General features: G+C 44.1%; 1 protein-coding gene across 3 annotated transcripts; it reads right to left on the bottom strand.

Moving 5' to 3' along the window:
• Positions 1-340: 340 nt before the first annotated feature.
• On the bottom strand, positions 341-24,749 carry LOC106561101 (aggrecan core protein). Of its 3 annotated transcripts, none has more exons than XM_014124729.3 (18): positions 24,613-24,749; positions 14,087-14,166; positions 13,275-13,658; positions 12,294-12,468; positions 11,536-11,663; positions 8,395-8,688; positions 7,970-8,269; positions 7,603-7,777; positions 7,224-7,351; positions 6,629-6,922; positions 6,397-6,498; positions 5,029-6,195; positions 4,755-4,868; positions 2,499-2,657; positions 2,193-2,275; positions 1,816-1,960; positions 1,258-1,440; positions 341-689 (listed from the first exon to the last, which is right to left on the bottom strand). In XM_014124729.3, exons 2-18 carry the CDS (start codon positions 14,157-14,159, stop codon positions 598-600), a joined length of 3,996 nt encoding a protein of 1,331 aa, XP_013980204.2. In that variant the 5' UTR covers positions 14,160-14,166; positions 24,613-24,749; the 3' UTR covers positions 341-597. The 3 variants fall into 3 exon arrangements, with proteins under 3 accessions (XP_013980204.2, XP_013980207.2, XP_013980205.2); XM_014124732.3 differs by having other exon boundaries at positions 2,499-2,654; XM_014124730.3 differs by lacking the exon at positions 24,613-24,749 and adding an exon at positions 24,464-24,612.
• Between the last annotated feature and the right edge of the window lie 1,633 nt (positions 24,750-26,382).

Below are 26,382 nucleotides of genomic sequence, written 5' to 3'. Positions count from 1 at the left end.
CTTGAGGTGTGTGCAAACCTGGTGGCCAACTACAAGAAACGTCTGACCTCTGTGATTGCCAACAAGGGTTTTGCCACCAAGTACTAAGTCATGTTTTGCAGAGGGGTCAAATACTTATTTCCCTCATTAAAATGCAAATAATTTTATAACATTTTTGACATGCGTTTTCTGGATTTTTTTTGTTTGTTATTCTGTCTCTCACTGTTCAAATAAACCTACCATTAAAATTATAGACTGATCATTTCTTTGTCAGTGGGCAAACATACAAAATCAGCAGGGGATCAAATACTTTTTTCCCTCACTGTATATATATATATATATATATATATATATATATATATATATATATATATATATATACACATGATGGGAATCAGGGCTGGAAATGAGGGAATTCAATCATTTTGACATGTAAAAATTTGCTATAGGTGAATTCAAGGATTTTTTCATTGGTGGGTTTCCAAAGTAACTTTTCCCCATTTCCACCCCTGGTGGGAACTTTATCTCTTTTGGTCAGGCAAAATGGCATTGAATATCAATGTTTCTTTACAAGAGCGGTCCATTTTGTTCTCTTTTAGTGTGTCCCTTCAGTCCTGCTTAGAGAAGCTTCCGCCATGACCGACTGTTGGTTGCTTTAGACCGTCTCCTGATGGACCTCTTATGTAGTCGGTTGCTGGGGGTGGCACCAGCTGAGGGAGAGAGAGGCGCATGTTGATGACATCCTTAAAACATTGCTGAATAACCATCAAAGATAAAGAATAAGGAAATTCCAAAGTGCAGGGGTATTCAAAACTGAGCCTGGAGGTCAGGAGTACTGCTGGGCTTCTCTTCTACCTGATAATTAATTGCACCCACCTCTAAATCAGTCCTTGATTAGAGGGAAAGAATGAAAATCAGCAGTGGAACTTGCTTCGAGGTCCAGATAAATGTTAAATGTGCCTGCCATAGTGTCTCGCCTACCTTACATATCTCGCCTACCTTACTTTAATGTTATTTATTGCCTTGTTTCCCTAGAGATGTCTATATTTCTCAAGTGTGTGAATGTTGTGTCTCTTTTTGTATTGTTAATCTGTAAGTATGTATGATGTCATCTGCAAGGTTAATAGACGCTAATCTCCGAACCCAGGGACCCAGAAACAATCTATCTAGCTACTCGATTGACTCTGGAGGGGGGGGGGGGGGGGGGCTGAGGTTTTGAATCTGAGTTGATGGGAGTAGACGAGACACGATGGATTAAACAAGGAAGGTCAGACTCACGTCCTATACACTCCACTTGTGGCTCCTCCCACCGCCCGTCGGGAAGGCAGCGTGCAGCAGGTGGGTGGCGCCTTGTGAAGCCCGTGTCACACTGGTAGAGCACTATAGAGTTGACGGGGTAGCGGTCTCTTCTGCTGCCCATCGGCCTGGCGTTGTCGACCTCAGGGGGGGAGTGGCACACGACTGGGAAGAAAGGGGAAACCAGAAGAATTGGCCGAAGGAAATGATCTCATGAGATCTGTCTGTTTGTATCCAGCGGTGTCGATAAAGTCAGGGTTTGAATAACACATTGACTCTTTGTTGTGCCCTACAAATAGCGAGCTGGACCAACAATAATGTTTTTGGGGGTACCAATTTGTTTTAAGACTCACAGTTTCATCTCACTTCAATTAACACCTGATTAACCCTTATTTGTGCGTAGTCACCCCCGGACAGCCCTATTTTTCAAAAAGCATGGCCGAGTGCTATTTTTCTGTCTTTCTGGCTCAGCCACTAACAGCTGACCAAATTAATGTTCTGTGCCCCCTGACCCTCAACCACTTAACCCCTACTCCCTACCAGGTTCACTCTTGCAGGTGAAGGGCAGGTGGTAGTTGCAGGGAACATCGTTCCACTGGCCGTTCTCATGCCAGATCATCACGACACAGTCCTCTCCAGAGTTAAAGTAGTTATCGGGCTGGTTGGGCCTCCAGTTCTCAAATTCCTGCATGCGAAGACGTCAACACAGGACCATTTGATTAGAAAGGAGGATAAAAATGGAATGAAGAAGTGAAATGGTAACTTAATATTAATATCAATAATAATAATGTTATTCATGTTGCTTACGCAACTAAAAGTAAAGTCAAATCTAATAAAAAAAAAAGCAAAGTACAGTAAAATAAAGTAGGGGACCAGAGTAGGGGATACCTGAACTGGTCGAGAGAAAAACAACTCACCAATGGACTCCCATCTGTCCAGCGGAACTCATTCTGCACGCCCTTGTCATTGAGTCCAATCCACTGATAGTCCTGAGCATTAGCTATATGGAAAATAGAACATTGAGCTGTCATGTACAGTGTGTATCAGATATGTTCTATGTTTGTGCAAAAAATGTATTGCACACACGTGTGCATGGACACACACCCAAACCACCCACCCACGCACACACACACACACACACACACCACACACACACACACACACACACACACACACACACACACACACACACACACACACACACACACACACACAATACTCACAGTTGACAAACTCCTGCTCCTGTTGGGAGGTGATGCTGACCAGGTGGGAGTTGAGCTCTTGGCAGTGCTGCTCAGCGTCGGGCCAGGTGTCTCTCTCTAGAAAGTGCATGTAGCAGCTCCCCATGAACTCCACCCAGCCTTCGGCACAGCCCTGCACTGCTGCACACAAACAGATAGATAGACACATTAACACATTTACTGTAGAATGTTGGCTATTTATTTCATTTATACAACCCTCCCCCTCCCTTGTAACCATAGGCGGCGCTACCATAAGGCTAGCTGTAACCATAGACGGCATGTCCATAAGGCTAGCTGTAACCATAGATGGCGCTACCATAAGGCTAGCTGTAACCATAGGCGGCGCTACCATAAGGCTAGCTGTAACCATAGACGGCGCTACCATAAGGCTAGCTGTAACCATAGGCGGCGCTACCATAAGGCTAGCTGTAACCATAGGCGGCGCTACCATAAGGCTAGCTGTAACCATAGGCGGCGCTACCATAAGGCTAGCTGTAACCATAGGCGGCGCTACCATAAGGCTAGCTGTAACCATAGACGGCGCTACCATAAGGCTAGCTGTAACCATAGGCGGCGCTACCATAAGGCTAGCTGTAACCATAGGCGGCGCTACCATAAGGCTAGCTGTAACCATAGGCGGCGCTACCATAAGGCTAGCTGTAACCATAGGCGGCGCTACCATAAGGCTAGCTGTAACCATAGGCGGCGCTACCATAAGGCTAGCTGTAACCATAGGCGGCACTACCATTGTGTTTTGTCACACAACACAATGCCACAGATGTCTGAAGTTTTGAGGGAGCGTGCAATTTGCATGCTGACTGCACGAATGTCCACCAGAGCTGTTACCAGATAATTGAATGTTAATTTCTCTCTCGTTTCAGAGAATTTGTCAGTACATCCAACCTGCCTCACAACCACAGACCACGTGTAACCACGCAGGCTCAGGACCTCCACATCCGGCTTCTTCACCTGCGGGATCGTCTGAGACCAGTCACTCAGACAGCTGATGCAACTGAGGAGTATTTCTGTCTGTAATAAAGTCCCTTTGTGTTGAAAAACTAAGTCTGATTGGCTGGACCTGGCTCCCCAGTGGGTGGCCCTGGCTCCCAAGTGGGTGGGCCTATACCCGTTGGCCTACCCATGGCTGCGCCCCTGCCAAGTCATTTGAAATCCATAGATTAGGGCCTAATTACTATTGCAATTGACCGATTGCCTTATATGAACTGTAACTCAGTAAAATCGTTGAAATGTTTGCATGTTGCTTTGACTGATTCCTAAATGTTATGCAACTCAAATATACAGAAATAACATACATTTTTCAAAACTATTTCAATCTGTTACTTGGACTTGGTTGTTACTGAAATGGTTGTTCCAGTTTAGATGTTTAGGGTAATCTTAGTTTTCCCAACCCTAGCAGTCATTCTGAATGCAGTTTGCAGGTGATTTTTTTTACTCTAAATGTCAGTTTTCGTCACTCTGGAGGAATTATGCATCACTTTGCAAGCCAGAATAACGTGACTTGCAGGACTCATGTAGACTGTAAACTATGAGCTTCAGGCCACTGTATTAGGTAAAACTTGGCCCTCAAAATAAGGCTTTATGAAATATGTATTGTTTTTTCTTGAATAGTAACATTTAAATGGCAACAAATTCACTTTGTTTCTCACTTGGTGAAGACTGTAAGGGAATGAATGCAACAATCATGTCTCTGTCACTAGCAAACACAGTCATGGGTGGTACTGGTAACTCAAATTTAATCGAAAGGCACCCGGGGAAATGTGCAAATAAGGCTTAAAACCCTACAGCAGGGCTATTCAATTCCATTCCTGGAGGGGCCAAAACATTTCTGGTTTTGGATTTTTGTACCATCCCGTTTATGGTTCTTCAGAGACCCTAAAATGGTTCCCCTATGGTATCGCTCTCAATAACATTACCTTTGTTTTTAAAAGTGTAGATGACCCTTGAATTGCGAATGTCAGTGAAAGGTCCAGACAGCCATATCACAATTTTTCAAAATATAATCGCGGCAAACATAGTTTGAGACTCACGCGCCGCCTATGCCTGTAACGGTATACATTGTGGGACATGGCAACTTTCATTTGCATGTAAACACAAAAATAACAAAAGATTGATAACAGAGACAACCGGGAATGTTGAGTGAAATGTCTATGATAGATATGCCTGCTTGTAATCACGTGAATACATCTTGTAACACATAGTGTTGTCACTGACACTCACATGTGCTGCAGTCCTCTCCAGTGAATCCATGTGGGCATTGGCACAAAGCAATGCCATCCTGCACAGAACAGGTGCCTGTGCCACACGGATTGGGCTCACAAAGGTCAGGAGTAGCTAGAAAGAGGTAGGGTCAGAATATAATGCATTGATTAGACAATATGCTTACTAGGGGGCATTGGTGGATGAAGCAAAGTAAACAATGGCTTATCGTAGATACTACAACCAATGGCCTATAGAACACTTCTTTGATCAAATGATCAAATAAGCTTTTTACCATCAACTACAGCGGGCTCCTCCACCACAACAGGGGTCACCATTGAGACAGCAGTTGCTGTTGTTGGGCTAGAGAAGAATGCAGAAGGTGCCGTGACATTGATTGTCTCCGTGGGCCCTTCCAGCCCTTCTTGCTCCTGCCCTTTCTGCTCATGGCCTTCCTGCTCCTGGCCTTCCTCCACCAGGTCCAGGTCGTCCCCTCTTCCCGTGTTTCCCAGATAGGTGATATACTCTGGGTAAGTCATGGTAGACCCAGGGGGCAGCACCACAGACAGGCCTTCTGCGACCGTTGACTCCCCCAGGGAGAGCCCACTGGCTGAGGTGCTCCCTTCATGCTGGCTACTGCCGTCTCCACTGACCTCTACGTAGCCCCGACCCTGCTCTGGACGCCACCGTGTTGTCACCTCCATCATCTCGTCTTCTGTCAGCAAGATGACCTCATGGCCTGAGTGGGATCCGTCACCACTGGATGGGAATCCAGAGCCGCTGTGAAAACCGGAAGGATAACCAGAGGGGAAACCGCTTGGAAAACCAGAGGCGAAGGGCTGGTAGCCAGAGACCTCCTGCTCTCCCGAGGGCTTCTCGGTCAGGTCAATGAGACCTGAATGCTCGAAAGATATGTCGGGAAGTCCGGAGCCAGAAGTGCTGGTCACATCCCCGCTGAAGAAGCCACCCGATCCGGACACTCCACTGGAGCCACTGACATCCACACCTCCTTGTCCTAACTCCTGTCCGGTGGGCTGCTGCTTGGAGATGTCCACCATCTCTCCGTCCACCATGATGATGACAGAGTCCCCGCTACCGCTCAGGTCCCCAGATACCCCACTGCCACTACCGGAGTGGGGAAGGACACCGGACGGTAGCCCACCGCTGAACTCTCCCACCCCCACCCCGGAGCCACTATTCCCAGACCCAACTCTAGAGGTGTAAGTGACAGTGGTGCTCCCCTCTACTGCTTCCTGTAGACCTCCAGAGCTAGAGCCCTGTCCTGACAAGATGTGCCCACTGCCCTCGAATGTGACTGGGAAGCCAGACCCGGAGCCCTCGCCACTGGCCCCACCAGATGTATCTCCGCTACCAGGGGTTCCACTGCCACTACCACTGGTAGAATGCTCAGCTAAGCCTGAACCAGACACATCCACAGATACAGGTGGTACGATGGGGCTCACTGAAAAACCACAGAGAGAGAACAAAGGAAAAAGAACATGTAGTATTAATGCACTCTGACTAGAAAACAGCTTGTGCATTTAGATTTTAATTCTCTTTCACATTACTGTTACGTTTGGCATGGTCGGCAGGATAAATGTACAGGAAATACTAGCAGTGATATAGAAAGACCCGTTGACCACTTAATATAGAGATATGTTACCAGGAGTCAATGGTTCTATTCTGTTCGTCATGTTGATAATTTCCTCCTCGACAACTACAGTGACGTTGAGTCTGGTTTCAGTGTGAATAATCGTAGGTTCAGCTACAAAATAAAGAAAACCAACACAATATCATTTTCATGCTTTTAACAGTGGCTGTATTTGGGCTTAAACAGTTTGAGATTTAACAGCCACCCTATTGATGACTTTGAACAGATCCAAACTCATACATACCTCTGAAGCAGTATGCGTCGTATCTGGAGTGCTGGTCAGGGTGTCCCGTCTGGTTGGGGAAGGCGTATATGGTGTGTACCCCAGCCTTGCCTCCTCCACAGTGGGGCCTGGGGTTGTGGATGGGGTAGCGGATGCTGCGGTCCTGCAGCCAGCCTGGACGGCACTTGTCAAAGCCCTGTCTCCAAGCGGCATAGAGCTGCCCTGTGGTGGCTAGCGTGGTGTTGAGCTTCTGACAGTGGGCCACGGCCTCCTTGTAGGAGAAGCTGTCATAGTCGCTGGTGTAGAACAGCTCCCCTGAGAGATGAGGGAGAAGAGAATGCAGGTGGTTTTACTAGGGCGACCACATGTCCCGGATTGAGTGGGACAGTCCTGCATTTTGGGCCGCATGCTGCCCCCAAAATATTCATGCAGGCTACGCTGTCCTGCGAATGTCATACAAAATCATCAAGTTTGGGTCACTGCATTTGGGTATTTTAAATGTAGAAGAAGAAGAAGAAATCTCTCAACATCTGAAGCTAAGCTCTGAAGAAGAAGAAGACGAAGGCGAAGAAGGAGAAAAAGAAGAAGAATAGGGTCCATGCACCATGTCACTGACCCTTGAGGCGGTCCACATAGCAGTAGACATCGTATCGCTCAGTAGCGGGTCTCAGGCCATAGGACCTCACCCCTGGGAGATGCTCCAGGTTCCCTGAACACTTATCTCTGGGAGACAGGATGGGGTACCTGACCACAGGAGAGAGCAAACTGTCACTATGCAGGTAAGGGTTAAGGTCACGGTTGACGGTTAACGAAGCAGTTCTACTAGGGTCCTCTTTAGGAAAAGAGAAAGTAAAATTTAGTTTTTCCGTTATCTCAATCAGAGAATTTCTGCAATCATGAGGAAATATGCAGGGAAGGGATTTCTGTAAAACCAGAATTGTGCAACCCTACTGAGAAGACTACTGGACTACTGAAATATACCCTGTCTATCTCACCTGACAGTCTGGTCCCTGAGCCAGCCTGCATCACAGTGGTGGAACCCTGCCTCGTAGGCTGCCTGGAGCTGCTGAGAGCTGGCGATGACCGCACCAACGCTCTGACAGGCCAGCTGGGCCTCCACGAAGGACAGGGCATAGCGACTGGAGCCAGCACGGTAGTGGAACACTACACCTATATTGAGGGACGGAAGGAGGGAGGAGTAGGAAGACCGGGAGGTAGAGAGAAAGAAGGGAGATATGGGGAGGGAAGAGACAAACAGAACCAAACACAGAATTTGTGTTATTACCCTTGAAAATGAAAATGGCAACAACGGCAAAATCTAAACAATTTCCGCCCTGACGTTGACCAGCACAATCTGCTAACCTGTAGGAGACATGGCAGTGTCATTGTCACGAGGGAACTCGGAGGCCACATTAGGTTTAGCTGTCACCCTGCTGATGACCTCTTCCCCCACGACCGGGGTGACCTTGGCATACGTGTAATTTACACTGGGGAGGATGGGTAAGGGCAATTCCATGCTGGTGGTGTCCAGGAGGGCTTGGGTCAGAACCTCCCCTTGTGCCTCAGCCTCAGGGGTGGTGGTATGCCCCAGGTAAACTATGGGTCCAGCTGTGATGGTGGCCACCTCTGGGAATGGGGTGGTCTTGACTTCGCCGTCGTCTTCTGTGAAATAGACCATTGGCAGCATGAAAGTTAAAGCCACACTCTGTGTTACTGGAAATCACTCTGGCTTTAAGACACCTAAATGAAATTCATAATTACACCTTCAACACTTTTTTTACACTTACCTTGGTAGCAGATAGCGTCGTAGCGGGAGTCTGGATAGGGGTAGCCTGTTTGGTTAGGGAACAGGTACACGGTCCTCACTCCAAGTAGTCCTCCACCGCACTGCGGCCTGGCAATGTTGATAGGGTAGCGGACGCTTCTATCTGCCAGCCAGCCCGCGTTGCACACATCCATGCCAGCCTTCCAGGCCAGGTACAGCTGCCCTGTGGTGGCCAGCTTGGCCCCTAGTTTGGCACACTGGTCCATTGCCTGGTAAAAGGCGAACTTCTCCACGGACATGGAGTAGAACACTCTGCCTGGGGATGATGTAGAGGGGAATGCAAAGAGTGATAAACAGAGGCAGGCAGGCAAACTGACAAACAGAAAGTTATCGGTCATGATTTCCGCTTCTTACTTCTCAAGCTAATATAATATATTAGGCTAGCTAGTTGGGTAGCTTTGCATGGCAAGTGCATCAGCAATCAACATCAAGTTGATGACCAGCTAACGATTCCAGGGAGAGAGAACGTTTTTGCAATGTTACGTAATGTTCCCCTAATGTTTGAGTGTCCAGTTTTCCGTTAACACGGAAACATTATATCTATGCTAGCAAAAACCTTTTGAGAACCTTTTTAGCATGTTTTGGCATTGGAGTTAGGAAAACATTCCCTTAATGTCAAACAGAATATACCCAGAGTGTGGTTACCATGTTCTCAGAACATACAATATTAATCTTCTAGACAAGTTTCATGGGACGTTGCAAGAACATTCCGTTTCCAGTTTTCTGAGGGTTAAGGGAATATTACATGAATTAACGTCCCTCCAAACGTACACAGAACATGGTTGCCAGGTCTCAGAATATACGATATTAATGTTCTGCCATGTTCTCAGAACATGAGATATTGTTATAGACACGTTTCATGGGAACGCTGCAAGAACATTCATGAGTCCATTTTTCTGAGGGTTAGGAGAGTATTCCATCAACGTCCCACCAAACATACAAAGAATATGGTTGCCATGTTCTCAGAACATAAGATATTAATGTTCTAGACACGTTCTAGACACCCCAAAAATGCCCCCCCCCCAAAAAAAAAAAATGTTTCATTAGACATCACGCCTTGTTACTGTTGCCAAGACAATCAGGGCCCTGATTGCTGAGCGACTGATCAATTCATAGCTCTTTATATGTTGACAAGCTTAGGGATACTCACACACTGCATTTGACATACAGTGTTTTAACTTACATATTTGACACACATGATTACATTGTGCATGTTCATTTATACAGTAATTATTATTCAACAGTCCTCACCTGGGATTTGAATTCACAAACTGTTGGTTCACAGTAATACTCCAATCTTCCTGCTATGCTACCATGTCCGTGTAAGGTATCAATTAATCAGACTATTCTCTCATCATTGATTTAATTTAATTATTTAAGCAATTTAAGGGCTTTCAGTATAGTTGTCTAATATTGATGGGGCATGTTAACCTGTTTAATTGATATTCCTGAATCACTACGATCAATAAAGGTTTTGCTTGAGTGTACAGAGCAATTTAACAGAGCATTTGCTTACCACCCTATTGCTTACAGCATTACACCTATCAAGTTGTTTCAGATTAGTGCCTGGAGAGGATGGGGTAGGGTTTCTTCTGGACAGGACAGGGCCTAACTGTACTGGCCCAATAAGCACATTTCTTAGAGATTTCCGTTATTGGGACAGTGGTTAGGGTGTTTGTCATTGGTGCTGGTGGCCTAGGTTTCGAGACCCACTAGGGAAATCACCCTACTCTCACATTATTAAGATTAAGGCAGCCCTCCGCACCTCTCTAATTCAGAGGGGTTGGGTTAAATGCGGTAGACACATTTCAGTTCAATGCATTCAGTTGTACAACTGACTAGTTATCCCCCTTTCTCTTTCCTTTCTTAACAAGATATGTTAACGTCATTATTGGGCAAAAGTTACAACACACTAACCTGATCTAAGAAACCCTAACCCCTCCTCACTATAGGCACTTATGTAGATGAAAACAACTTGATAGGTGTAAGCAATAGGGTGAATTCACTTTGAAGTAAATCTCTGCAACTTTTAAGAGTACACTCAAGAAAAACTATTTGATTGATCATAGTGATTCAGGAGTATCATTAAAACAGGTTAACAGGCCCCACCAACATTAGACAGCTATACAGAAAGCCCTTAAATTGCTGAAATAAGTCAATCGAACCAAATCAACGATGAGAAAAGTCAGATTCACCGACGCCTGACACGGTCATGGTGGCATAGTGGGTAGATTGGAGTAATGTGAACCAAGACGTTGTGAGTGCAAATCCCAGGTGAGGACATGTTGAATAATAACTAATGTATAAATGAACATGCACAATGTAAATATCTACACCAAATGTTCAAGTTGAAAACACTACTGTATGTTAAAAGCACGGTGTGTGATTATCCCCAAACTTGCCGACATATAAAGAGCTATGAATGGATCAGTGGCTTAACTTTCAGGGCTCATCAATCAAGGCCTTGATTGGATCGGCAAAAGTAATAAGGTGTGACGGGTAATTCAATATTTTTTTGGGGGGGGAGAATGTTTCTTTGGGACCATCAGGTGACGGCGTGACAACTGATACACAGAAATGTTCCCATGAAACATGTCTAGAACATTAATATCTTATGTTCTGAGAACATGGCAAGCATTTTCTTTGTATTGTTTGGGGGGAAATTCGTGGAATATTCTTCTAACCCTCAGAAAACTGGACACATTAATGTTCTTGCAATGTTCCCATGAAACATGCCTATAACATTATTATCTTAAGTTCTGAGAACATTGTAACCATGTTCTGGGTAAGTTCTATTTCACCTGAAAGGAATGGTCTCTTGGAAACATTCTTCGCACATTACGGGTACATTACTATGAAAACGTTAGTTAATGACCTAATGAGACTCTTAAAAGGGAACAGTCCTCTAAAGTTGTGGGAACGTTTGTTGCTGGCTGGGTGTAGCTCATATTATGCTTTGCATAATACTTTGACTTTAAATGATCATGCCCCTATTTATAGGCTATAAATCATTTAACTTAGATGCGTATCAACGTGCAACACAAAACAGCTTGCATAATGACCATGATAACCATGACAAACTACAATATTTGTTGTTGAGTACCTGACATCTTCTGTGCGAAGCAGTACACGTCATAGGTCTCGTTGACCTCTCTCACGCCGTAGGTTCGCACGCCCGGGAACTCATCCTTGTCTCCAAAGCAACCCTCACGAGGCTCATGGATGGGGTACCTTGAGTAGATCACGTGACATGGCAAATAAAAAAAAGGTGTATACACATGACACATCAATTAGTCTGAAATTATATATCTTTTAAAAACCCCAAACGGTTATAACGTTGCTTCATTCCAAACCATGGTTTAGAACCCCCGTACTCAACTGGCGGACTGTGGTCCGGAGCCGGACTTAGAACGGGGTCAACATGGGGATTGTAGAATTGCAGTAAATGAGCTTCAAAACAGAAAAAAATGCCCCATGCAAAATGTGTAGAATTGCAGGAAATTAGCTTTAAAACTGCAAAATGTTCTTTCCGCCAACAAAAGGGGTGTGAACAGTTTGGGGTCGCATGGGTTGCGAGGTGGGGGTTTGTTACTACGCCAAAAAATGGCAATATCCATCTGGACTTTTGCCACCTAGGAAATTTGTGTGACTGGATCTTCTCAAATAGTACTTGAGTACCCCTCGTCTAGAACAACATTTCACATCCCCACAAAACCCTTCAGGTTAGTTCATTTCTGCAGTATATCCACATGAAAACATCAAAGATGGCTTCCCTAAAACAAGTGACTGACAATAGTGCACATGGCTTACCTAAAACAGTCATGACAGATAACGGTTCACAGTTTAGTACGTCAGAATTACCTGACTGTTTGGTCAGATAGCCAACCGGCATCACATTGGTGGAAGCCATCATCAAAGGCAGCCTGTAGCTGGGCTGGGGTGGCGATGGTGGCACTGTTCTGGATACAGGCAGCCTTGGCCCTCTCAAAGTTCAGAGTGTAGCGAGTAGAGATGGCTCGGTAGTGGAACACAATACCTGGGAAGGAGAGAACAAATTGCCCTCACTGTATTATTATTGATTATTATACAATTTCAGAGGGTAGGCTAGTGTATATATGAGGAAGAGTATTGTTTAGGTGCTATTGAAGGGATATTTCACTCCAAAAATATAATATCGTTTTCAAACTAAAAAGTTATTGGGAGAGGGATCTTGCTTACTAATTTTGCTTTCCTATTGAACATACTACTTTCCGTATGAAATATTATAATTTATTTACATTTTGAGGATTAAATAGAAACATCGTTTGACTTGTTTGGAAGAAGTTTAGCGGTAGCTTTTTGGACTCCTTTGTCTGCATGTTGAACGAGTGGATTTTCGAAATCAATGGTGCCAACTAAACTGACTTTTTACGATATAAAGAAGGATTTTATCTAACAAAACGACCATTCATGTTGTAGCTGGGACCCTTGGGATTGCAAACAGAGGAAGATCTTCAAAAGTAAGTGATTTATTTATTTGTGATTTTATGAAGCCTGTGCTGGTTGAAAAATATGTTGATGTGGGGCGCCGTCCTCAGACAATCGCATGGTATGCTTACGCCGTAAAGCCTATTGTAAATTAGACAACGCAGTTAGATTAACAAGAATTTAAGCTTTTAAATATTTAAGATACTTGTATGTTCATGAATGTTTAATATTACGATTATTTATTTGAATTACCCGCCCTCCAATTTCACCGGATGTTGTCGGCTGGTGTCCCGCTAGTGGGACGCCTATCCGTAATAGCTTGAGATCATACCAACAAAATGCATTCAGAGCCTGTAGTTACACTCCAAGTCATACCTTGAACCTGGATGTCCACCGAGTCATAGTTTTCCTCGATGCCGTGCATGACCTCACAGCGATAGGTGCCTGAGTCCTTGGAGCGCAGCTCTGTGATCTCCATGGTGATGTCGGTGGGCACCAGCGGGTAGTTGGCCATGGTGACCCGGTCTAGGTACTCCGTCTCCACGTGAACTTTGCCCTCCGACGCCACCAGGATGAGGGTGGCCTTGCCCTTGCTAATGTAGGTCCACTTGATGCGGTGGGACAGGGGGTCGGCAGTGGGCGTGCCCGGGTGGTCGATTGGGTTGTCGTGGAAGTAGCAGGGCACCACCACCTTGGTGCCCATCAGAGGGTGCAGTGGCACGTCCATGGGGATGCTGACACTCAAGGTACTGTCGAGATCTGGGGAGGATAGTATGAGATTTATTTTTATGTTATATTAGTAGATCATGTAGGGAAGATGTTGCCCTACAGTAAAGTGGATTAAATTCATGTCACCTGCTTGCATTATTCCAAACCCTATCCTAAGAGACTATAAAACACTTTTACTTTTGGTTTCAACGGTGGGAGACACATACAGTATATAACAGAGGCCCTGTTTGAATAGCTAGAACTGCATTCTTCCCTATTTGAACGCAATGCATCCTTCCCTATGTCCTTCCTTAATGTTGATTGGATTTGATTGGATGAAAGCAGTGGAGTGGAAAGCTTGCATACACCTATTCATGTTAGATCAGTGATTACTTCAAGGAAAGGAGGAAGGAACAATGCTTTTTTTCATAGTATTTGAATAGGGCCGGTGAACAATAGTGATGCAATATAACACATACCGCTAGGGTCTTCAGATGATATTGTTGAGGTGACAAAGGGCAGAGACACACACAGTAGGAGCAAGGTGATCATGGTTTACCTGTAATGGAAGAAAAAACTGTCAGTGAAAAAAATGGTTGTCTTGTCAGATTTGGTGAGGTACTGTTATTTAGCCTGGTCAACCAGACTGAGCTCTCGTTTTGGTTGACCAGGCTAACTGTAAATGACACAACGGCCACACATTTTTTTATGGGTTTCAACGGTGTGTAAAAAGCCTCAGACCACAAACGGTTGCTATTCTCTGTTTAGCCAGGTGGTAGAAGCACAGGGCTGTATTCGTTGATATCTACTAGATGATTGTGATTGAGACTGAACTTTACTTTATGGTGACCTCGCAGTGATTTCCCTCTTACGTGATTCTATACTGCTCAAAAAAATAAAGGGAACACTTAAACAACACATCCTAGATCTGAATGAAAGAAAAAATCTTATTAAATACTTTTTTCTTTACATAGTTGAATGTGCTGACAACAAAATCACACAAAAATAATCAATGGAAATCCAATTTATCAACCCATGGAGGTCTGGATTTGGAGTCACACTCAAAATTAAAGTGGAAAACCACACTACAGGCTGATCCAACTTTGATGTAATGTCCTTAAAACAAGTCAAAATGAGTCTCAGTAGTGTGTGTGGCCTCCACGTGCCTGTATGACCTCCCTACAACGCCTGGGCATGCTCCTGATGAGGTGGCGGATGGTCTCCTGAGGGATCTCCTCCCAGACCTGGACTAGAGCATCCGCCAACTCCTGGACAGTCAGTGGTGCAACGTGGCGTTGGTGGATGGAGCGAGACATGATGTCCCAGATGTGCTCAATTGGATTCAGGTATGGGGAAAGGGCGGGCCAGTCCATAGCATCAATGCCTTCCTCTTGCAGGAACTGCTGACACACTCCAGCCACATGAGGTCTAGCATTGTCTTGCATTAGGAGGAACCCAGGGCCAACCGCACCAGCATATGGTCTCATAAGGGGTCTGAGGATCTCATCTCGGTACCTAATGGCAGTCAGGCTACCTCTGGCGAGCACATGGAGGGCTGTGCGCCCCCCCCAAAGAAATGCCACCCCACACCATGACTGACCCACCGCCAAACCGGTCATGCTGGAGGATGTTGCAGGCAGCAGAACGTTCTCCATGGCGTCTCCAGACTCTGTCACGTCTGTCACGTGCTCAGTGTGAACCTGCTTTCATCTGTGAAGAGCACAGGGCGCCAGTGGCGAATTTGCCAATCTTGGTGTTCTCTGGCAAATGCCAAACGTCCTGCACGGTGTTGGGCTGTAAGCACAACCCCCACCTTTGGATGTCGGGCCCTCATACCACCCTCATGGAGTCTGTTTCTGACCGTTTGAGCAGACACATGCACATTTGTGGCCTGCTGGAGGTCATTTTGCAGGGCTCTGGCAGTGCTCCTCCTGCTCCTCCTTGCACAAAGGCGGAGTTAGCGGTCCTGCTGCTGGGTTGTTGCCCTCCTACGGCCTCCTCCACGTCTCCTGATGTACTGGCCTGTCTCCTGGTAGCGCCTCCATGCTCTGGACACTACGCTGACAGACACAGCAAACCTTCTTTCCACAGCTCGCATTGATGTGCCATCCTGGATGAGCTGCACTACCTGAGCCACTTGTGTGGGTTGTAGACTCCGTCTCATGCTACCACTAGAGTGAAAGCACCGCCAGCATTCAAAAGAGACCAAAACATCAGCCAGGAAGCATAGGAACTGAGAACTGGTCTGTGGTCCCCACCTGCAGAACCACTCTTTTACTGGGGGTGTCTTGCTAATTGCCTATAATTTACACCTGTTGTCTATACCATTTGCACAACAGCATGTGAAATTTATTGTTAAATCGGTGTTGCTTCCTAAGTGGACAGTTTGATTTCACAGAAGTGTGATTGACTTGGAGTTACATTGTGTTGTTTAAGTGTTCCCTTTATTTTTTTGAGCAGTGTATTTTACATTTAAGCTTCAACAGAATATACATTCCCACATTTATTTTGTGTCCTGTGCTGGGTTGACTTTCGCCAGGCAACATCTATTTAAATGATTCCAACTTGTCACAGCTACTTTTCTCCTTAAGTGCCACCATATTCACACAGGCTAACTGCTACTATGTATCAGTATGGGCTGGTTGTACTGTGCATTACCAGTGGAAACATAATGTCAAAAATCACTTTCCCATTCTCAAATACCACTCACATGTTCATCAATGAATAAAACCCCTCTGTCCCTGGCACAGGAAATGTTCTCAGTGCAAAAATAGAATTTCAAATGTATACAGCATGGGAAGTCTTTATACAGTAGCTTATAGGAAAAGGGAAAAACGTGATTAATTTAACCCAACGCATCCAATTTGTGTTTTCTTTACAGGAAAAAATGAAATACTCCGTCAGGGTAGTTTTCCAGCGGTTCTCAGATACTGGCCCTTTCAGTGTATAGTAGTCTCTCTGCCTCCAGTCACTTCCTCTCTGGCTAGTGAAGAGTTTGTGTGTGTGTGTGTGTGTGTGTGGTGTGTGTGTGTGTGTGTGTGTGTGTGTGTGTGTGTGTGTGGGTGGATAAAAGCATGGTTACATGGGTATTCCACATGGACAGGGATGTTACTGGTCACTTCAGCTGGGATACTTGGTGGCCTAATGGGTCACTGGGTGTGATCCTGCTCTTCTATGTCCAGGGGGGGTAAATAAGGTAGAGGACAACCTTCCCCAAAATGTGAGGGATGAGAGTGGACACTATAGACGTATTAACTCCTGAGCTCCTGAGTCTGTTATGCCATTTAGCTCTGAAAAAGGATTGTACCCATACTTTCTCATCTCCTTCAGCACACGACACAAAACAATTATCTTGATCTGTTTGGGTGACAGAAAGGGGTAGTCAAAGGCTGTAGATATCAGATAGGCATTTAGAGGTTATGGAACGACTGTGTGTTATAGCTTACAGTAGGCAGAGATGGCGTCAAGACCAGAAATCTCAAGGCCCAGACCCATACCTGCATTAGAGTACGGTAAAAACCTAAAGTGTTACCAATGGTTGCAAAGTGTTACCAATAGTTGCCAAGTGCTACCGGTGGTTTCCTACTCTTGAATAGCTCTTTAAGAGAGTGAGCCACTGTAACCCAGGTTTATTTCTTCTCTGCTTTCCACCACAGCCTTACTGTACCTTCATTGTGTTACATTTTGAGGGGCCCATGCAGTTCAGCAACCCTTTGATAGATTACAAACTAGACTCCTTCCAACATCCAGACACAGATGGACTCTACCCTACAAGTAGATTACATAATATATGTCCTTCTTTATGTCAGTCCTGGGTTGAGTTCATTAAGCACCAAACGAAAGAACACGGACTCAAATATGGAGGGACTACCGGGACTTGTCCATTCATCAATGATTTTAATATTTCTTTGCAATGTTTTTAAAATGTTTACCTGCCCTAATGAACACTACCCTGAGGTAAATGAAAGACTACAGAGGGAGGCCAGAGGAATTCAGAAGCCAGTAAAGTCAGTCTCCCAAGTTCAAAGTTCAAAAGTCATTCCACCCAAGTGTATCACAAGTAGGAATGACTCTGCTCACACGCAGTCATGTACACACAAACATAAATCCACACTGGGGTCACACTCCTAGACAAGTTCACTCACTCACTCTCTCACACACACACACAGACACACACAAAGAGAGGCTTGGGTCACACGCCTAGACAAGTTCACACACGTGTGTGAGACAGGGGCGGTTCTGGAGGGGGGGGGGCAGTGCCCCTGGGACAACAATTTTGGACCCCCTTGTGGCCCCCCTAAATGTGGAGTATGAAATCATTTTTACATAACTAATTTTTGCTATCGTTCTTTTTTTTTTACATCCGTTATTAGACAGTGACAACGATGATGATTATGAACATGGTCTTTTGCCTGCTAATGCCTGCAATGCAGTGAAGAAAACGATATGACAACAATAACGTCTAATGTAATGTCTAGTGTAATGCACCTCTAACAGTACAACTGGCACCAGCTTGGCCCCCCCAGTTGAAATGGTCTAGAACCGCCACTGGTGTGAGAGCAGACCTGCATTCTCTAAGTTTCACAATCTCAGGAAATACAGCTCCAACATTCTCTAAGTTTCACAATCTCAGGAAATACAGCTCCAACATTCTCTAAATTCCACACTCTCAGGAAATACAGCTCCAACATTCTTTAAATTCCACACTCTCAGGAAATTTAGCTCCAACATTTGCTGTCAAAGATCTAATTGGGTGGATCAGCTCAGTTATATTTGGGAGGAAACACTAAATGGCACATGCACATGAAACTGCATATCACCTTAGAACTGTAGAACCTCCAGCTAAATCATAAAATTAGCTATATTCTTCATAACTCCTCTTAGGGCTGGATTCAATTTGTATTGTATGGCAGGTAAATCCATGTTAATTCAATCACTTTTTGATAGCATCCCTTTTCATTTAAACAAAACATTCCATACAGTACATGTTTGTCCATTGAAGAAGTACTCAGAAAGGGACTTTTTGGAACTGAATGCCAAACATTTAGGAGATAGAGGTGCTCAAAGTTGACCAATTTTGCACACCCCACCATACCATGAGTCATCCGTGTCTTCATTACTGGAAAAGATAAACGGTTGAGTTTGATATCGTTAAAAAACATACAGAGTTGTCAAACTATTTCATAATTTCTTTTAAAAAAAAATCTTTAATGTAATTGATCTAAAAACCTGTAAACTTCAATTTTTCTCATATTCGCATACTGTATGTTGTAGCTTAGACCCTACTTTACATCATCTGAGGTTGTGTTGTTCCCGCCATCAGTTGAGATGCAACATTCTCTTGAATGCAGGGTTGGTGTCCTTTCAATGATAGAAATATAATTCATAGAATGGACCTTCCCCTTCAGACCACTGCAATTTAGCTGGTACTCCATTAACATTCAAATTGAACTTACATTTGAACTTGTAATTACTACCACGAAGATGGCGGCCGGTCCACACACCGTCGAATGTCAACTCAAATTGTCGTGTTTATTCTATGATCTGTGTTTCTATGATTTGAAAAGCTTTCCGGTGGAAGATAGACAATATGATTTAAAACAACTGATATTACCATTCAAGTTAACATTCTCTGATGTGTGGACCTCCAACCATCTTTGTGGTACCATTCGAAAGTTGACGTTTTAATTGTATTCCCACTTTAGTACATTTACCAGCCAAAACATGACACCCCACTCTGTATTCAAGAGCATATTGTGTCTCAACTGATGGTGGGAAAAACACAAAAACCTCAGATGATGTAAAATAGGGTCTAAGCTACAAAATATGTGAATACACGTGTTTTAGATAATTGACATTAAAGAAAAAAAAGGACATTTCAACAACAACAACAAAAATCTAGAAATTCTAAAACAGTTTGGCAACCCTGTTGGTAAGCTTATAAATTAGATCAATCTCAACCATTTGTCTTTTTCAGTGATGAAGACATCGATGTTTCATCGCATGGTTGCGGTATGCAAAATAGTTCAACTTTGAGCACCTTCATCTCTTGAATGTTTTGGCATTCAGATCTAAAAAGTCACTCTCTGAGCACTTCTACAATGGAAAAATATGCATGAAAGGTTTCGTTCAAGTCAAAAGGGGTGCTGTCAAAAAAATGTTGAATTCAAATGAATTTACCCTCGTGGAAGATCCGTGTTATAGCTCGATGGACAGTTAAAGGCAATGTTCCCACGTTCGCGGAGACTGCATTCGTCGGCTCAATCGGAAATGACCTTTACATTTTAACGTGGATCTTCCGTGATATTACTTTGAATCCAGCCCTTAGTTAGGACAGCGACTTTCTCTGGAACTCTCAAAATCTTCAATCTATCTAGGACCTTCTTTGAAAATCTAGAAGGAGAAGGGCTTTGTCTGCCTGATAAAGACTGACTTTATGAAGTGTTCGAATAATCTAATGATTTGATCCCAGCATTCCAACTGAGCTAGATGTAGTTCTAAACTTTGCTTTGAATGCATGTACCACACAACTAGTAGCTAAGGCAACGTTGACCATAACGCTAAGTTCACAAAAGGGAGGCCTTTCAAGAATGGATTTGATGAAAATCCCACCCTGAAGAACTAGCTGCTCCCTAACACAGTTGCCATATATAAACATTCAGCATGGCCAACCAAAACCTTATCCCTGGGTTTACTGTAGCGTACTACAATATATCTCTACAGGTAGCCAATAGATCCACATGGCATCAATTAAAACCTTGCCATCCTCCAACCTTCACGATCTACACTCCCATTGTGAGCCAGCCAAGTCTGGAGCGGCAGCCGTATAGGTCTTCTACCCCTTCTACAGTATGTCCATTCAGCCAGTGTGGTATGTTCCGTTCCCCATTGAGGTGGAGGCCAATAAGGCCCTGGTCTGTTCCTGCCGTGGTGGAGCCCTGTGAGTTTGGATGAATGCAGAGCCCTGGGAGGGTGTTGGAAGCCAAGATAAACACAGGGCTGTGGGGGCTGTATTCCTGAGGAGGCCCTTAAACCCGCCTGGGTCTCTGGAGACCACAGGCACCATAACAGAGTGGACATTGACAACAGAGGCCCTCAGAGGGGTAAGGGAGCAGGGGGCTGGGGAACATGCCCATTGCCCATCATAGACCTGTATATAAAATATTTCTGAAACAATTGATTTTCAGGACAAACTCTTAAAATGAATGATCAAGGAAAACAAAACATGTGAATATTGTAAGTTATTATATTTCATCACTTTTTCAAAATTCTAAATGGGGAAAATACATTTCCCAGAATGCATTAGTTTAACCCTGAAGTTTACCATGAGGCCTTCAAAAAGAAGCCAAACAAATGAATATATAGATCTATGAATATATTTGGCTATTCTAAGCACTAAGGTTAAAAGAGTATATGAACATTGTTTCCAGAGAAAAGGGATATATTCTTTGGTATCTGGAAGAGTGACCTGTCAGAATCAATAAAACTCTCATGTTCTATGACTGAATTAAATTCCACTTCCTGCTGCTCAAACTCAAATTCAATTAGAATTTCAACTCGTGAGTTGGACATACACACCCAATGCAGATACTGTACGTAAGTGGATGTGTACAGTACATAGGTGTGCATGTACTGTATACACACAGATGGGCACATAGATATATACGTGCATTTGCAAATACACACATGCACTCGTGCATGAGCAAACACACACATGCACATCATACACACGGCCACAGTAAACATTATATAGTAGCATATATTTTCTGACTTCATGGTTAGGAACAATAGATCATTCATACCGTGTCTTATAAAAGCATTACTTTTACGAATGTGTATTTATGGCGGGGATAAAGAGACTGTCCATAGTTGTCCTGATCATTTCCCTTTTTGTAGAAATTCTCATAACCAAACTACTGTGTATTGATTAAAACTGATCAAACTATGGCACAGTGCATTCCTAAACTGTTATCAAATCAAATGTTTTTTGTCACCAGAGCAGAATACAACAGGTTTAGACCTTACAGTGAAATGCTTACTTACAAGTCCTTAACCAGCAATGCAGTTAAGAAAAATAAGTGTTAAGTCAAAAATAGATAAGTCAAAAATCTAAAATAAAAGTAACAAATAATTAAAGAGCAGCAGTAAAATAACAGTAGCGAGGCTAGGTACAGGGGGTACCGGTACAGAGTCAATGTGTGGGAGCACCGGTTAGTCGAGGTAATTGAGGTAATATGTACATGTAGGTAGAGTTAAAGTGACTTATGCATAGATAATAAACAGAGAGTAGCAGCAGCATAAAATAAGGGGGGTGGGGGGGCAATGCAAATAGTCTAAGGTAGCCATTTGATTAGCTGTTCAGGAGTCTTATGGCTTGGGGGTAGAAGCTGTTAAGAAGCCTTTTGGACCTAGACTTGGAGCTCCGCTACCGCTTGCCATGCAGTAGCAGAAAGAACAGTCTATGACTAGGGTGGCTGGAGTCTTTTTTTTACAGCCTTCCTCTGACACCGCCTGGTATAGAGGTCCTGGATGGCAGGAAGTTTGGCCCCAGTGATGTACTGGACCGTACGCACTACCCTCTGTAGTGCCTTGCGGTCGGAGGCCAGGCAGTTGCCATACCAGGCAGTGATGCAACCAGTCAGGATGCTCTCAATGGTGCAGCTGTAGAACTTTTTGTGGATCTGAGGACCCATGCCAAATCTTTTCAGTCTCCTGAGGGGGAATAGGCTTTGTTGTGCCTTCTTAATGACTGTCTTGGTATGTTGGACCATGATAGTTTGTTAGTGATGTGGACACCAAGGAACTTGAAGCTCTTAACCTGCTCCCCTACAGACCCGTCGATGAGAATGGGGGCATGCTTGGTCCTCCTTTTCCTGTAGTCCACAATCATCTCCTTTGTCTTGATCACGTTGAGGGAGAGATTGTTATCCTAGCACCACAAAGCCTGGTCTCTGACCTCCTCCCTATAGGCTGTCTCATCGATGATCATTCCTACCACTGCTGTGTTATCGGCAAACTTAATGATGGTGTTGGAGTCGTGCCTGGCCATGCAGTCATGAGTGAACAGGGAGTACAGGAGGGGACTGAGCACGCACCCCTGAGGGGCCCCCGTGTTGAGCATCAGCGTGGCAGATGTGTTGTTACCTACTCTTACCACCTGGGGGCAACCTGTCAGGAAGTCCAGGTTCCAATTGCAGAGGGAGGTGTTTAGTCCCAGGGTCCTTAGCTTAGTGATGAGCTTTGAGGGCACTATGGTGTTAAACGCTGAGCTGTAGTCAATGATTAGCATTCTCACATAGGTGTTCCTTTTGTCCAGGTGGGAAAGGGCAGTGTGGAGTGCAATAGAGATTGCATCATCTGTGGATCTGTTGGGGTGGTATGCAAATTGGAGTGGATCTAGGGTTTCTGGGATGATGGTGTTGATGTGAGCCATGACCAGCCTTTCAAAGCACTTCATGGATACAGACGTGAGTGCTACTATGGCACAGAGCATTCTAAAACTGTTTAAACTTCGGCACAGTGCATTCTAAATCTGTTCAAACTACAGCACAGTGCATTCTAAATCTGTTCAAACTATGGCACAGTGCATTCTAAATCTGTTCAAACTACGGCACAGTGCATTCTAAATCTGTTCAAACTACGGCACAGTGCATTCTAAGACTTCCAACAGCCAAATACTGTAACAGCCTTAGCTGATACATGCAATACATGTATCAGCAACTAACAATTCAGTTCAACCTATACATTTTCAATAAAAGCAAAAAACATTAAAATCATACAGACATCTTTGGGACACATCCTCTCAAAGATCCAAATCCTTCGTTGAATGTATAGTATTACTCAAACAAATCAAAATTTGGCTGCTTTCTGCCTCTGTCAGAAATGACATAGGACTGTGGTGGATAGGAAAGGGAGTTCAGCCGTACAGTTACCCTCTAACCCAGGAGTGGGCAATTCCAGTCCTCGTGGGCCTGATTGGTGTCACAGTTTTGACCCAGCCCCAGCTAACACACCTGACTCCAATAATCACCTAATCATGATCTTCAGTTTAGAACGCAGTTTGATTAATCAGCTGTGTTTGCTAGGGATGGAGGAAAAGTGTGACACCAATCAGGCCCCCGAGGACTGGAATAGCCCCCCCCTGCTCTAACCCCAACTGGTATAGTAGCCAGGAAACACACTGGCCAGTGGCATCATGCTCATGTTCACTGCCCCTGAACAAGGCAGTTAACCCACTGTTTCTAGGCCGTCATTGAATATAAGAATTTGTTCTTAACTGACTTGCCTAGTTATATGAAGGTAAAATAAATAAAATAAAAATTGTCATGCCATGCCCACAACATGTGCCCCCTCAGTTTTATCCATGTATACACTGAAAAAATACAGAAGATATTGTTTCGTTTGCACAAAATTAATCCAAAGAAGTCAAATTTCACCAGCGGCTCTGACACTGACTATGTGAGTGACAGCAGGGACAATCAAGTCAGCACAACAAAGAGCATTAAGTAAAAGGAAAAAACAACATAGAATGTAAAGGTTTGAGAGTGACAAGAATCTCAGAATTTCACTGCAGTTCCATGCTATGAAATAGATTGAGCTGCAGGAAAACTTCTGAAAAAAATTCTGAAAAGCCATGTACACGTTTTTATTACACAGCTTATCAGCTTAAAAAATTATTTGCATGTTTTTTTTTACTGTCTAAAAGCTTTAAAACATTAAAACAAAATGCCTTTATCTATATTTTCTAAGTGTTACTGAGGCCAAGGTACATTTTATTCGGTCCAGCACTCTCATCCCCTCTTATTATCAGCACTGGAAGCTGCCCAGTACCGATGATACTGAAAACGAAACTTTACCTTTCCACTGTCCTCCAAGCCAAGGATAAACGTCAAGTTATCAAGAGGCCAAATTGTGCCTCTTGAAAAGGATATGTTTTAATGCAGTATTCTTGTCCCTGAATGGATTGGTACTGTATAATTCACTCCTGTAGTAAGTAGTAACGTACCGTTGATGCGTCGTGACTCTAACCTGTGAGCCAAATCCTTATGTGTTCTGACTGTGTGCTGCTCCCAGATGTGCTGGGAGTAGAAAGAAGCTTTATTCAAACGGGGTACCAAGTTTAGCTGTTAGAGAGAGAGAGGGGGGGAGAGGGGGAGAGAGAGAGAGGGAGAGACAAAGAGAGAGCTGTAGTAGAGAGGTAGTGTTGAATCGTCTTGCCAAAAGTGTGAGGTCATGCAAACAGTCTGAGGATTTGAATATCAAAGCAGTACCACGGAACCACACTACTCTACAGTACTAGTGAATGGTTGCTATTTGATAGGTTGTGTTCACAATAAAGGTGAAATTGGCATGAGGCTGATAAAACTAAATCCATAATATTTTTCTACCTCCTGTTCAGAGGATTAGAAGTATTGCTAAAATATAATTTTTTTGGGGGGGGGAAAGCATAACTCAGAATGAACATGGATATATTGTTTTGGCGTGTTGGACTATGCTTGTAATAATATTAAAATGATATGACAGAATTTTTTCATAAACAGTGTCAGTAAACCTGGGATACATTTCCAGTTAACTCTTTACAATAAGAGTGCATCCCTTTGGAGAGTATACAAATTCAAACATTCACATTCAGGTTAATGGACTTGCCATTCACTACATGAGAGAAAAGACCAAAGGCTAAGTAGATGCAAAATGATCCACAATCTTTTGTAATAGGTGCTGACTGTTTGTACTGAGGCCAAACAACTATCTAAGCTAGTTTTGACACAGCATTTTGGAAGTGTTTGGGGTGTGTGAGGGTTTGGGGTCTTCTCAACACTGTCTGTTAAACAGGCACCGGCACAGGCGTGACACACACACACACACACACACACACACACACACACACACACACACACACACACACACACACACACACACAGAGGCTTGGAAAATTGGATGTTGGATGTATGTGCCTTTCTCTGACATAGGCCATACATGTCGAATGGAGCAATGGCATCCAGCACTCATCCAAAAGTCAGCTACGGTAGTCTATATCATCGCTTTATGGAACTGTAAAAAAGTGTCTTGGTGCTTGAGGTACTGTTTAAAAAGGCCAGTGCAGACCACGATTCACCAGCCAAAAAAACGAATCACTGCTTCCACGTGTAATTACCTTTGCTGCTGCCTGCCTACTGGGCGTGGCTAATCTGATAAAGAGATGGGAATGGGCTAGCAGAGCTAGCAACAAAGAAGTGTTCGCTGTGGTACTGTGAGCGTGTAAAATAATGTACGTAGCCCTATTTGAGAGTTGCTAGTGAAGTCTGTTTGCAGGGATGTTAATCATTTGTTAGCGTGACCTGCCTAGCCTGCTAGATGTTTGTAGCCCACTGCTGATGATAATGCTATGACTACATGGGGGCTGTTCAGTCTGATGCCATTGTCTCAGATTTCAGTCCTTATCGTGCAGATGGTGGATCCTTTACTGGTATAATTGTATGCTACAGTGGCAGTGCCTTTCCCACCAATTGTATGCTACAGGCCCAGTGCTACAGGCCCTAGCCTTACAGCATACTTGACGTGGCTAACTCTAACTTCAGGCTCTACCTGGGCCTGCTTACTATTTAGCCATCCATGTTCATTGATGTGATTCAGGCACTACAATAATGTTCAGCTTTAGGCATGTTTATCTTTGTCGTGTGCAATTGAGTACATGATTTACTGTATTTAGCTTAACTCATGATGCAGTAGTGCGCGATAAAGTATAGGCCTAATTGCCTTGTGTGTAACTTTGCAT

This window comes from Salmo salar, chromosome 10, assembly GCF_965601325.2.
Source record: "Salmo salar chromosome 10, fSalSal1, whole genome shotgun sequence".
Classification (NCBI taxonomy): Eukaryota; Metazoa; Chordata; class Actinopteri; order Salmoniformes; family Salmonidae; genus Salmo; species Salmo salar.
Note: the sequence above shows the minus strand (reverse complement) of the source record. Positions and strands in the feature narration are given on the sequence as shown.